This window comes from Bidens hawaiensis, unplaced genomic scaffold, assembly GCF_021521415.1.
Source record: "Bidens hawaiensis isolate Kalapana, Puna unplaced genomic scaffold, B.hawaiensis_p1.1 tig00011475_1, whole genome shotgun sequence".
Lineage (NCBI taxonomy): Eukaryota > Viridiplantae > Streptophyta > Magnoliopsida > Asterales > Asteraceae > Bidens > Bidens hawaiensis.
The window spans coordinates 225,971-241,209 of NW_027491898.1; the positions used below are offsets into that span (position 1 = coordinate 225,971).

Genomic DNA, 15,239 nt, shown 5'->3' on the forward strand with positions numbered 1-15,239 from the left:
TTGGAACCGGTTTCTAACGTTCAAATAACATTCAAAAATAGAAAACCCGGTATACCCGGTTTTTGGGAATAAACCGGTACCGGTCCCTACCCTACCCGGTTCTACTGGGTTTTGATTTTCTCCTGTCGAGTCGGGTTGGGTCTGTTTCCTACCCGGCTCCTAAAAAGAACCGGTTCCGTTTATATCCGGTTTCAAAAAACCCGGTTCCGAGTAAAAAAACCTACCTGATTTGTGCACGTCTATTCGATCTTTTACAATTATTATGCTATAGTAATCTGGATTTTCTACTCACCGGCAGATCAAGCTAAGAAGAGTTCTATTATGAATTATGATTTAGCATAGAAGCAATCCTGTAAAAGAAGTATCATGTATCCGTAATAAGTCAAACAGAATCGACATAAAAGACCTATGTGAAAGAGAACATCAATCAAGTAAAAAATAATCCAAAGTGCAGTTTTAAGTTTTAACGATACAACATCCTAATCATTTTACTCCAAACTTTTAAACTGTTACATTAATAAACAGTATTTGCAATCATATTTATTTAACAAACCTTAATCCACTTATTAAATCACAACAACAATGCAGATTTTGTCTAATAACACTGGGACTAAAAACAACTCATTCACACCATCAAAGAAGTCACAGAACCACAAATGGTGAAACCAACAGAGGTTACAATGTTAACTAACAGTTGGATCCAAAAGGATGATTATTGTGGTCATAGTATATTACATAAATAGCATGTGAAATGGTGTTTAAGCAACAGGCTGAGTAGTTTGGGGCTGGTGCTGCTTGTTCCATTGATCAGGAGTGAGGGCTTTAGTGATGGAGAGAGCATGAATGTCTTTCATCTCCTCCGCCAACGCTCCATTCACCATCCTATGCCTATCCAATAGTCTCTTCCCTTCAAACTGTTCAGAAACAATCTCCACTTTGAAACTTGCACCACACCTAAAACATCACTCAAATAGCATTACAAACCCTAAACCCAAATTGCAAAAAATAAAAAATAAAAAATAAAAAATAAATCTTTTGGCCTCCAAAGTATGTTTTGTTGGGTGATGGCCTTAGGCCTTCGAGGGGGGCATGCCCCCTTAATTCGTTGTAATAATTCTTCGAAAATAAAAAAATTGATCCAATTTGGGTGAGAAACCAAAAACCCCAATTGACACAAGTTGCTTGCCGAACCATAAACCTAGAGGTGCACAGAATACCCGGTTCCGGACCTGACCCATAATCAATTCCTATCCGTACCCGTACCAGGAACCGGTTCCACCTTTACCTAGACCGACCCTACCAAAACCCGGAAAATCTATACCCAGAACCGGTTCTGCCCGACCTGATTTTTACTTTTGTTGAACCGGTTCCTGAAAATACCTGGTTTGTGCACCTTTAATAAACCCAAATTGACCAACATTGATTGACAAACCCAACTCACCCAAATTGCATGACAAACCCTATAACCAAAATTGTGTGACAAACCCTAAACCCAAAGTGCGTGATAATTATTGATATAGAAAACTTACCCTCCAGATGTGTCAATTACCTCCTGAAAAATAAAATAAAATATCCAAATAATATTAGTCAAACCAAGTAAGTAGTATGATAATTAAAAGTTGAATCTTGAGGTAGGAGCAGCTTACAAGATGAGAAGGAGCCAGTTTTGACCTAAGTGTCGATTCCACCTGCTCTTTCGAAACTCCCATGATGATGATTATTATTATTATTATTATTATTCGCTTGTTCAACAGGATGATATCAAAATTCAACCCGTTTGTGTTTACGCTTAACACTTACGCTATGTTTCTTATTCCTAATAAGTCAGAATAGTTTACTATCTAGACTGTATTGCTATCCTATCAATTCAGGCCTGATCCATGTTGATAGGGTTATGTTTGGGCTCAGATCTTGAATGCAATGGGCTTAGGCCTCATCCAATTCATTATCCGTTTGTTTAATATGGTAAATCCGGATGGTTTTAATCCAGATCATTCGAGTGAACCGACTAATGTGAAAGAGTGTCTTAAACAAGCTCATTCAAATTTTCTAAAAAAAATAGCCTAAATCATTCCGTTGTTGCTCATGCTCGATGATATTAGGCGTTATAAAGATTCAAATGATGTCACCGATGTTAATTCTTAATTCAATTCAATTAACTGTGAAAAAAATTCAAGTTCACTAGTTCAAAATCATGTTCGTTAAGTCAATCTCAAGTTGATATTATAAACATCAAACCTCCAACGATGATGAATTAAAGATGTGGTTTCAACAATTATATAATGCTGCAAGTTTTGAAAATGCTATGAAGATGAGGGGAACGGAGAACCGTGACACAACCATTAAAATGTATGCTACGGATGAACAAGTTCAAGCTCAGAAATAGTTACAACCGATTCAGTTAATGCTGCAATCAATGTTGCAGGGTGGTGATAGAAGTTCTTAAGCAGAAGGTACAGGTTTTAAACCTTAGCCAGTAATGGAAAACGATGAACGCGCTTTTCATGAATTATGTGCACATATTTTCACAATTGATGAACAACACACTACCCCTAATTTTGAAACTGCACATGTACCAGTTTAACTGCTTTGTCAACTAGATTTATTACGAATATGGGTGAGGACAATTACAACTTTTATAATTATATATCTGAAAGAACCATGGTTAGGATGATAAACAGGTTATTGTTGTATAGGAAAAAGTATCTAAGGTGCTGTTTGTTTTTCCTCAAAAGCTCTTCCTGACCACTTTTGTCTGCACTGAGAAGAGGGCGCGCAGACGTTGGGCTCTGCAGTGCGTTTGTTTTTCCGAAGACGTTTCATCAAAAAACGTCTGCGCGCCCTCTTCTCCCAGAAGTCTTGTACATGTGACTTCTCACCTCTTCTCCACTTATTCTTCTTTGTTCCTTCATCATCAGACACTTCACTCGTAATACATGAGGGGGAAATTGTGTAACTTATTCCATCGACAATACAAATAAGGAACCATGGACGCCCAATTGAAACCCTAGTCACCGAGAAGCAAATATCGGGATGGCCGTCTTCAACGTGGTACAGAAGCGGCGGAGAGCCGCCATCGCCGACCGTAAGCGAGCGGCGCACGCACGGTGATCCTCTTACCGGAAAGCTGAAACATAAGCCCCAAAACACCACTATTTCCGGCAAGCGTAAGCGTAAACTCATGAAGAAATGGCGCCGGGTATTATTCTTTCATTCACTATTTATGTATTATTAATTCATTATTACCATGTTTAAATTAGCTTGTTGAACTGAATAATCTACTGAACAGGACCAGAAGGAAGCTATGGAAAAGGGGCTTATAACCATGGAAGATATCGAGATGGCTGTTGCTGATGGTATCAATCAATCTCTCACTTTTTATATATCATTGATTTTAAATATGTTCATTGCAGACACATATTTGGTTCATGAACACAAGCTTTTAGTAGTAGTAGTAGAAAACAGACCAGGCAATTTAATCCCAGAATCAACTTAAGTAGGCCTGTATATGAACCGAACATTTGATGAAACTTTTGTTAGGATATTCGTTTATTTAACAAATGAACAAAAAATTGCTCATTTAGTTAAAAAACAAACAGTCTTCTTCTTACAGTCTGCAGATGTTTGGTCCACCTCTTCTGCTGCAGATGCCTGCAGATATGGTCCGCAGACTGCAGATGTTTTACCCCTGAAAAAACAAACAGCACCTAAATGATTGTGACTGAAGATCGTAGAGTCACAAATTAGGATCCTAATAAGATATCAAAACTAAAAGTATAAGCATGAGATTTTAGAATAAGGCAATATAAAACAATTTAAATCCTGCAATCTAAGAAGTAAGAATAAGGCTAAGACGAAACAAATCAATTCACTAAAACTAGACCTAGATTCTTAGCTTTCAAAATTGGGAAAATTGATGAAAACATTGTTTATGCTCCAAAATTGCCACCTATCAAGGAATTAGTAGATACACTTATTACTAGCGAGAATGGGGATGAACGTGTTGTACAAGTTCAAGTAAATAAAAAAATATATATCATAAGCAACTATGATGAAAATAATGGTGGTAGGGAAGAGAATAAGGGGATTATGAACAAAGTTGTTAAGAAGATTGATGATAATTTTCTGAAAGATTCATTATTAGGTAAAGCAACTGAAACTAATATGGTGTTAAAGAAGAAAAAAGGGATGACACTAGGAAGTTTATTATTGATGAGCGATAGTTGAACATGGTGAGAATGAACAGCAAGAGGTCAAGAATGAAGAGAAAACATATGTTAAAGCATAATATCTTTTTGTACACCAGTTTTGAATCTGGTGTTAGGTGTTATGTCTAAGTTAACACAAGTAGTTATGTTCAATTTAGCAACAAGGGTATAATGGTCGTTCTGCATTAGAGAAGTTTTGGTCACTTTCAGCAACTTGCTGAAACTTCAGGGGTGTAATGTGTAAAGAATGCAAGTGGTTAGTTGGTGAACATGGGAAGTCGTTAAAAGGGGATTAGGGTTCGTATTTGTATTTGAAGAATCCAGTTTTTAGTTATCATTCATTCCTTCATAATTTCTGTAATCATTTAGTTCTCTGAATTTGTTTGTTGTTTGTTTGTATAAACCATAATTCAATTCCAGTTTTAATAAAGAGTTTAAGTGTATTTTCGGTGTTCAATAAGTCATAGATTCCGCCATTGTTGTAACATCCGGTGAGAAGGTTGTCATGGTTAAAAAAGAGATAATTGAACAAGGGAGACCTACAAAAATGTGCTTTATGGCTGCTTTATAGGGGTTGATTGTACTATTCCATGGGTAAGATATAATATAAGCAATATGTGGAAACAACATGGCACTGAAGATCGTATTGAAGATAACCCAACAAATGGGAATGGGCTATTCTATTTCAAACTTGAAACTGAAGAAGGTGAATATGAGGTGTTGAAATAGGGCCATGGATTGTGGTAGAACTCTTTAGTTTAAAAGAGTGGGAAAAGGGGGTAGGCATTGATAAGCCTGAACCAAATACTGTTCCAAGTTAGATCACAATTAAAAAAATTTACCAATTGAGCTTTGGAAGACTCAAGATAGCAAGTTGTGTTGGAAATCTATAAAACATTTTGAGGATCAAATTGTTTACAATACGAATAGTTTAACTTGATTAGAATGTATGATATGGATATGTGATTGTGATAAATGAACATGAGATAGTGTGATGTAATCGAAACCGAATGACTCAATAGACGTTATCGAGTGATTACAACACATACGCACTGAGCTCAATCCACCAAGGTGTGCACCCCTTGGTGGCCCATCATGTAAAACCCCAGCTATAAGCGTAATACACTCGGGTGGTATGTACATATTGCCCATATGCTCGTAACACTATTAAAGTGACAATAACTATATTTATTTATTTCATAAGGTGACAAGTACACATATTGTTCATACATGAAAAGGAAAATAAAACACTTCATCGAATAACAAATAATTTCTAATTAAATATCCTAGAGTCGACCTAATGATCTTTGTCCATAGCAAGCCATCGATTCAACTTGTAGCATGTTGAAAATAATATATTCTGTTAACAATTAAGTTGGTGAGATTTCATAAGTTTAGTATATATATAATACGAAATTTTACACGATTCACATGTCACATGCAATCAATTCTAACCATAACGTAAATGATAACAAGTATGATATAACGCCCCACTCTCCCAACTTAAAGTCGCGGAACTAGGGGAATGATAACAACCTTTTAGTCCAACCGGAACATAGTATAGGCTGCGCAGGTATGTCCCGTCGGACCCTCCAGCTTTGATGTTTGATGTACCAACCATAAAGCGATAAACACATTGCATATAATACACATATAATAACCATTAACGAAATGAAAGAATGATATTAACATGCATGGCATTAACGTGAATTGGTTTGAAATTGTAAACATAAACTAATGATAAAAACTTGAACATGCTATACCCCAAAAATGTAATAAAACATTTTAAAGAATGGGTTATGAAACTCACATGATAAGTTGCAAGATGATACACATGAAAGTTGTTAAAGCTGAAAGTTGTCTACACGAAGGCTTAAGTGGTGAAATCCTTGTTGCTAGAATAAATGACGCGGATAATTATTATTTCAATTTAGAATCTTGTCCATTCTTCTTTGTAAGTTAAAATGTAAAGACATTTACATATTTTTCTAGTATTATAAACGAACACATTTATGAAATCTTGAGTTACTTACATTACATAAAGCAAATTCGCAACAAAACTTAGAGGACAACTTTATTAAACGCTTATTTAAATAAAAAAAACTTTATTCAGAATGTGTAAAATGAACATGTCAGATTGCATTATAAACCAATTTAACAAAACTTTAGAATTTAACAAAATCAGGTTTATCAATTATTTTAATATATAACACTTTAATGGGTGGGTGCCATGTTGAACTAAAGTAAAAGTGGCTAACGCAACCTCGAGCTAGTTTGTTCTTGAGTTCGATTAAGTGTTTGAAAACCAGAATTCGATTGGAATACACAAGACTTACTTGGATTTGTTGGAAATTTTTGGGCTAATAATAATTATTAGTATGTGTTAATGATAAATTAATTATTAATGAGTCCAAAGAGTAGAGATGAATCGATATCAATACTCTAAAGTGTGTAGCTGAGAACCTGAACATTGGTAAAAAAGGGAAATGAGTTTGTCCCATATTGATAGAACGCTTGAGAGCTGCCTTAGTATTTTTGTGTGGTTGGACCGGGTAGTGTGACAAGTGTCGTCGTGTGGCAGCGCCGTGTGTGTGAGTGTGACAAGCATTGGTTGGTGTGGTGAGTCATCACGCCATGTGTCAGCACCTGAACTCACGACCCTTGTATGCTTGACACCTCGTGAGACATGTGTCGTGTGTGTATGCCTCTTGTTGACAAGTGTGTGTGTATGCCATATGTTGACATGTGTCCCGCCGACTCATCAAAAACTTTCTATATATAGTAGGTGGTAGCGGGAGATGGAATACACAAAAAACCCACAGCACTAAAACCGAAAAACCTGATCAGTCACAACCCGACCAGAACACACAACAACCGAGTCACGCACCATAAGTAGTTCAGTTTGTTTCCAACTTTCATGATCCCGAACTCTCGTTACAAATATAGTTCGGGTGCTAGGGTAATCCCGGCAGTACATACTGCTTCGGCTGTTGTACCCTGGGAAATAGACGGGCTCGCGGAGGTAGCCCAAAATCTGTTTTAAGGGAACTCTGTTTAACAGAAATCCTCAACCACAACCGGGAACCACAGTTTGTTCAGTCTTGCAGCTAGGAAGGTACGGATGACTTTGGGTGATCAAGATGGGTTGACCAAGAGAATGATTGTATAAGAAGGCATGACTCAGAGGTGCTACTAGGGTCGCGGTCAATGCGGTTCCAGTGCGTTTTCAAGAATTCGTTATTGGAGCACAAGTCAAGGTCCTCGGTATGAATCAAGATATGTATATGTGTTATATTTCATATTATTCTCGTTTAAATTTGTATACGGTATATGTACTATAATTTCCCAAATTGTATAAAGAGATTATTTATTTTTTTATTAATATTGTTTAACAAAATCGTGACCCATGTCCTACAATCTTAAAACAGATATTAAACTTTCGCAAGATTTTTGTGATAATCTTAAAACCCTTACAAAGGATATTGGGTTCACGAAAGTTTAAAATTGTTAAATGGATTTTATAAATATTTGATTTGGGAAAAAGTTTTGTTTGGTACAATTGAGTAAGGATTTGTGATTGGAATGCAATACGTAATCTGAATACCGTAACACAAAATGAGTGATTTGATTCAACCGTTTGTAAATGATTTTTGTAATAGTATATGCTCTAACTATAGTGTTAGAATCGGTTTGTAAAGCCGTGGGGTTTAATAGTTAAACCAATTTTACGATTGTTTATGTTGAAAAATTGAGTAGAAACGGTTCATGAAAAACCGTACATTTTAAAACGATTTGAAGTGGTTTTTAGTAAACCATTCGCTCGTGCAAATGTTAATACACTAATGTGCGTTAGATCGGGTTTGATTTATAATCAATACGTTTTTCGTAAACGTTTCATCTCCTAACATGCGGGTTAGAAAATGATTATAAAATATTATGAACTAAATGACTCATTTCCTAACATGAGTGTTAGAAACAATTATTTTTTAAATAATTTAAAATGTTTTTTAAACGTACGAGTTGGGTGATATAAACCAAAAGGCTATGACGCCTTTCTAAGAAACCAATGTTGAGTAAAGGAATAAGGTCCGTCTCCTAGCACCCGTATTGGAAATGATTCTTTTATAAAAGGGGTTTTCGCAAACGCTAATTTAGATAAACCAAATGTTTCAAAACGGTTTGCTCGAAACGGGGTCACTTGTAGCATGAGTATTACAAATTATTATTTTGTATAACAATATGACTAGAATTTGTCAAATATTCTAACAAACGTTTTAGAATTATTGTTTTGATAAATAATAAGTTTTACACATTTAATTTTCTAATGAGTAATAGAAAATATGGGGGTTTATAAACCAATAGAGAAATCTTTGTGAACGTTTAATTCTTCTAACGGTCATGCTAAAAATTATTATTTTGGTAAAATAATAATAGTAAATACGGTTTATATATAACTAGCATTTGTGTCTAAATGCTTATACTTCTAACGAGTGTTAGAATGGGTTTATTGTTATAAACCACAATGTTTTGAAAATGATATGTGATCATTTATTTTCTAATGAGCGGTTAGAAACGGATTATTTTATAAACCAAGTAGTGTGAAGTCGTTAATTGTCTGACAAGCAACTTAGACATAGTGTTGTCTTTAAACAACAAACTTTCAAAACATTTGGTAAATGTTTATTTCTAACAACCAAGTTAGAAATGTGGTTTGTTGCAAACTGTAATCGATAAAGCATTTCGTAAACATTAGTTTTCTAATATGTGTGTTATAAATAAAATAGTTTATTGTGGAAACGGTTATAAAGTTTTGAAAACATAAAGAGATATTTTGAAAGAAATAAAATATGGTTTGCAAATATAAATGGTTCATTACTTATATAAGAAGTGACATGTCGGGCAGACTATTGATGGGAAAACAACTTAGTGCTGTTATGAACAAATTAATTGTCCAAATATTACTACTAGCATGTAGAATATTATTTAACGTGTTATAGTGGTTGAAAAGTCTCGGTATGAAATGAGATAATGATGATATGACTTCATGAGGCCGTATTGAGGGAGTACCACAAGGCAAACCACAAGACGATAACATTCTAATGATATTGACTGAACGATAAAAGTGTTGAAGATAATAACACTTTGAGATTGATGTTTAGTTATTGTCAACTTATCCATTGGAATTGTTGTTAAAAGAATTATACACATTATCTTGTAACTTCGGATGTATTATTTTGTGTTCAATATTTTCGAATAACACGTGCAATTTTACAACGAAATAAATCAATGTGTACTATGAGATATTATTGTAAGATTTCATTTGATGGACAGTGCTGTCACACCCCGGTCCAGGGCCTAGGAGTGTGACCAGCAGTTGGTACCTGTTTTGAAAATATATCAGAGTTACGGGTTATTAGCAGAAGTCTTTAAAATATATTATTCATTTATAAAATGTCAGGTTAGAATACCCGTAAAATATCAGCGGAAGTCTTTTCAGATAAAATATTATTATATTGAAATCTCGGGAGCTGAATACCCGTTTGATAATTTAAATACATATCTTTTGAAAATATCATTCTTTATAATATTCTGAATAAAATATCTGAGCCATCAGATCACCTCTAATGACTATGACTCCAATCTTCTATCAGTCTCGCCTGTCAGTTCTATTCTTTACAATTCCCTGAAATGTGGGGGAAAAATACGTCAATACACAGCCGGTGAATGACGCTGACTCAATAATACCAGTGTGTAAACAATAACAATACCTTTGTGACAATACTCATTAGGCACCCAACTCAATTGGGTTACAATTACCCTAAGTACATGTACAATTAATCATATACACAATATCATTTCTCTGATTAGTCCCGTAGACTACCAGAGGCATGTTTGAATCAAATATGCATGGCCTTGGGGAAATCCGAGTCACCATGTATGTATGGATCCAGACACATGTATACTCTTAATTTGAGTATGCCCGTTTCTCATTATTGTAACACAAAGTTTTAAGGATTCGTAAATCATATGTAAACAGTTCAGACTCTAAAAGAGTTATAAAAGTTTGGGGCATATTCACCTTTTATGATTGTAATCAGTTTCTGACACTGATTCCTGTATATTTGATCAGTTTCGGTTACTAACCCCTGTCTGTAAATCAGTTTCTATTACTGATTCATGTTTCTGTTTTTAGCTTTCAGATTGATTGATTGATTGTTATCCCGAACCTAAAGTACGAGAATAACATTTGTATAAATATCTAGATCAACGATCTAGCTTCAGACCCCGTAGTCTGTTTTGTATAGCTGTAACCTTGATAATTTATTTGTTTGTATAAAACATGTGGACCTTTAGTCCTTTTGTTTATTTATTAATTATATATCAGGTTTCTTCTTCAGGAAGAAACATTTATACCAGGTTTCTTCTTCAAGAAGAAACATTATTTTAACTATAACCGTGTGAATGAATAGTATCTTTCTTAATCAATAAGAAATACTATTTAACTATAACCTTTGCATGTAAATGATTACGTTTCTTAATCGTGAAGAAACAATAACTTAACTATAACCGTTACTTATGAAAAGTTATATTATGCTTATCAGTAATCAAGGTTCGGGCTATACCCCCGACTATGGTCTAAGCTACTATAATAATAATATAATAATATTTAAACAGAACCCCTACCTCACACGGGTATTTGGAGTTATATGCCTATGACTGATCGAGTGGCACTTCTACTCTATATTGTGTACTACTGCTTAAACAGTCAGAGCTTCATAGCTTGGCACGTTCCACGAGGTCGGCACGCAAACCGAGGCTTAGTGTGTGTGAAAGTGTGTGAAAATGTGTGTTGGAGGTGTGATTTGAATATGCCGTGACCCCTCCCTTTTATAGCCGAATTTGGGATCCATCGCGTAGCGCGATGATCCCTTGTCTTAAGCCATCGCGTAGCGCGATGTCAGGAAATTGACGCGTGGCTGCTGACTCAGCCCTAGCGCCTGCCACGTGTCCCCTGGCCGCGACACGTGTTGCTGTTTCATCAGAGGCCATCGGTAGCGCGATGGTCTTGAGTTTGGGCTCATCGCGTAGCGCGATGGGTTCCAGAATTTATAATTTTTATTTTTAGTCCCTCGTCTTTGATAACTTACCACTTTTTGATCATACTTCCATTTTCCAAAAATACTAAAGCGGCCCTTATGCGGCTCGCGGCGATGCGAGCGTGCGAAGTGCCAAGTGCGCCATCAAAACGCCACATTACACCCATCGCCCGAGTCCGAGTCCGCGCATGTTGGGTGCTTCGCACCCTCCGCTAGGACTATGGAGAGTGGTTAGCCACATTAAAACATTTCTATGGAAACTTGCTTCGTTATAAAGAGCTTATATTTCTTTGTTTGTTTCCATGTGGGATGAAAGTACCTTTTCCTTATTTATACTCATGTGGAATGCTTCCACTTTCTTTCATCTTTCCATGTGGGATAGACTTTCTTACTTTCTTAACATAAAATGCTTATTTTTCTTATTTCATTTTTCTCATGACTTATCTTGAGAATATTTTTAGTCCTTCAACTTTCAAAGTTGACAACTTTAGTCCAAAATAAATATGGGTTTTTTCTCGATGTTACATCCTCCCCACCTTGGAATGAATCTCGTCCTCGAGATTCGCTTGTCTTAAATTTGGATGTTTTTTACTCTGTTAATCAGTGATTAGATTCTATCTAATCTGATTATTGCGTTTAACTATCATTGTAGAACGATGAAAATTTTCAGACCTGTTGCTAACTTTACATCTCGATTGATGTAATCAGTCAATAGTTCAGAATATCATAAGTAATTGCAAATTGCTAAACACAGTGGCCAGTTGTGTTTAATTATTTACCTTACCTTTCGTATTCTAAATATTTACCAATGTTAGCTTTATTGCTTCATGGATTCGATCTGCCGAATCAATTCCATCTCTTGATCCTTATCATTTGGTTTCCTTACGTCATAATAGTACCTTTGTACTTTTGAGCAATCATATCTGATATGCTATACAATCATGTCTCTTAAACATTCTCGAGTTCCTTTGACTTTTTGATCAATCTTTATTGATCATTCTTTTAACAGCATTTCCCAGAGATTTCTTTTCGATGATATGCTATCTTTGCATATTTTGATATCTCGTAACATCAATGATATTTAGAATCTTGTTCCCTCAGTATGCTATTAACCTAATAGGCTTGCATAAATATCTAGATGGTGTTTCTTGATTAATCATCAGACTTTAAGTCTATTCCGGTTTAGCATATTCGTGTTAGCAGACTCGTGATCTGATCAGCAAACTTTTAAGTTTGTTTTAGTTCAGCAGACTCTTGGTCTGATCAGCAGACTTTTAGTCTGATTCAGTTCAGCAGACTCTTAGGTTTCACTTAACCTTAATAGAGTTTTATATTCGTTTTATATTTTGTATTTACATATGAAGTTTAATACGTCTTAGCCTAATAGTTCATTCCATCTGGATGAATCTGTTAGACGTTAACCCAGTTTAACATGTTAATCAATTTTGAATGTCAGCTTTAATTTCAATCATTCGATTGTCTTTCAAGCATTCTTCCCGAGTCCGAGTCCGTGTCCGAGTCCGTGCGCGTCGGGTGCTTCGCACCCTCCGCTAGGACTGTGGAGAGTGGTTAGCCACATTAAAACATTTCTATGGAAACTTGCTTCCTTATAAAGAGCTTACATTTCTTTGTTTGTTTCCATGTGGGATGAAAGTACATTTTCCTTATTTATACCCATGTGGAATGCTTCAACTTTCTTTCATCTTTCCATGTGGGATAGACTTTCTTACTTTCTTAACATAAAATGCTTATTTTTCTTATTTCATTTTTCTCGTGACTTATCTTGAGAATATATTTAGTCCTTCAACTTTCAAAGTTGACAACTTTAGTCCAAAATAAATATGGGTTTTTCCTAGATGTTACAAGTGCAAAAAGAAATTTGCACCCTTAGCAACTCGGAAGTTGTTCCATTGACTAAGAGTTCGTTTACAAGACATCACATATCTAATTACACCAAGTGCAAACGTGGTGAGTGTATTAAGATAAAATACAATAACGAGATATGTCATTCAATGTTGAGAGCATCAACATGAAAATGCACAAGTGCGTTTCGATGATTATAAACATATGAAAGTAATTATGTTATTATTGTGAATTACTATAATAACGTTTGTAGTATTTATTATAAAAGAATTACAATAATGATGAACTTGTCAGTATTTATATCACTTTTAATATTGTTTGAACTATAGTGGAGGATTTGTTCCCCAATTTAAGTATATGCAATCGTTATATTGTTGAAAGTCAATTTGAGTGATTCCATTTTGACCATGACAGTGATTGTAGACAAGTACCATTTATCTTGTTGTGATAAATATGTTCATCAAAGTGACTTGAATTATAGACTTATGTTTAAGTATCTATGAGTCAATGGTTAAGGCCTCGGAGGTTAAAGGCAAACGAGTTATAACCTTAGTAAATGAGATTAACTTTGGTGTTAAGACGCTTTAAAATTGAGGTTTAGGAACGGTAAATAAAATCAGATTATCTTGTCTAAACTAAGAAATGAATGTTGGGAAGGCTGTGAAGAATCAGAATGATGCATCTTTTGTTCACAGGCCTAAGTATTGTAGTCTAAGCATGCTAGACTAAGTATTAAAGAAGAAGCTCATGCAAGCTCCGATTCTTATCTTACCCGACGGTAATAAGGATTTAGAAGTTTATGCAACGCGTCATATAAAGGGTTAGGTTGCGTGTTGATGCAACGAGGAAAGGTCATAGCTTATGCGTCCAGACAACTGAAGGTTCACGAATGTACATACCCGACGCACGACTTAGAGTTAGCAGCTGTAGTACTTGCAGATGAAGGGTTAATGAAGAAAGAAAGGATTTATGGGCAACAGACTGAGTTGGTTGATAATACACAAGGTGTAAAGATCAGATTCGATCGAATGTGGATCCCGCGCCAGGGGAATCTCAGAAGTCAAATCCTAGACAAGGCTCATAAGTCTCGATATTCGCTTCATCCGGGATCTAAATTGAAGAAAGACTACTGGTGGCCGGGTATGAAGAATGAAGTAGTTGATTATGTCAGCAAGTGCCTGACTTGCATACAAGTTAAAGCAGAACACCAGAAACCGTATAGGAAGCTAAAGCCACTAGAGATACTCGAGTGGAAATGGGAACACATCACCATGGGTTTCATAACTAAGCTACCGCGTACAGCTAAGAATCATGATACCATGTGGGTGATTGTGGACCGTTTGACTAAAAGTGCTCACTTTCTGCCTATACGAGAGGCCATCTCGTCAAAAACTTTAGCGAATATGTTCGTTAAATAAGTAGTGACGAAGCATGGAGTGCCTTTGTCGATCGTATCCAACAGAGATACCCGTTTCACTTCCCGATTTTGGAAGAGGTTTCATGAAGCAATGGGAACCAGATTAAACATCAGCACGGCGTATCATCCTCAAACAGATGGACAGTCTGAGCGGACTATCCAAACCCTTGAGGATATGCTACGTGCATGTGTGTTAGATTTTGGAGGAAGCTGGGATGATCATCTACATTTAGCAGAGTTCTCTTACAATAATAACTATCACTCGAGTTTTGGTATGCCTCCACTCGAGATGTTGTATGGTAGACGTTGTAGGACTCCCGTATGCTGGGGAGAGATTGGTCAGAAAGAGATTGGTAGTCTGGAAGTGATGCAAGAAACCTCCTCAAGGTTTGATCAAATCAAAGCAAGGATGAAAGCTGCTCAAGATCGTCAAAAGTCTTATGCCGATAAACGACGACCGATCAAGTTTAACATTGGCGACAACGTGATGCTTAAGGTCTCGCCGTGGAAAGGCATCATTCGTTTAAGAAAGAAAGGAAAGTTGAGTCCAGGGTATATTGGACCGTTTAAGATTATCGCTCGTGTAGGAGAAGTGGCGTATAAGCTCGATTTACCTGCAGAACTGGAAGGGATTCACTCTACCTTTCACGTTTC

General features: G+C 35.9%; 2 protein-coding genes across 2 annotated transcripts in view; both read right to left on the bottom strand.

The window, feature by feature from the left end:
• The window catches only part of LOC143538119 (glutathione S-transferase zeta class-like), a 275,556-nt gene that overhangs the window by 128,391 nt on the left and 131,926 nt on the right, over positions 1–15,239 (bottom strand). The gene's annotated exons all lie outside the window — the stretch shown is intronic.
• Positions 737–1,720, bottom strand: LOC143538134 (protein BOLA2-like). The gene is made up of 3 exons (XM_077031753.1): positions 1,647–1,720; positions 1,530–1,552; positions 737–954 (listed from the first exon to the last, which is right to left on the bottom strand). The coding sequence occupies exons 1-3, from the start codon at positions 1,707–1,709 to the stop codon at positions 759–761; spliced, it is 282 nt and encodes a 93-aa protein (XP_076887868.1). The 5' UTR covers positions 1,710–1,720; the 3' UTR covers positions 737–758.

Coding starts and splice junctions, on each gene's coding strand:
- LOC143538134 (XM_077031753.1), bottom strand. CDS start 1,709: ATGGGAGTTTCGAAAGAGCAGGTGGAATCGACACTTAGGTCAAAACTG. Junction 1,553..1,646: donor AACTGGCTCCTTCTCATCTT/GTAAGCTGCTCC, acceptor TTTATTTTTCAG/GAGGTAATTGACACATCTGG. Junction 955..1,529: donor GTAATTGACACATCTGGAGG/GTAAGTTTTCTA, acceptor GTGATGTTTTAG/GTGTGGTGCAAGTTTCAAAG.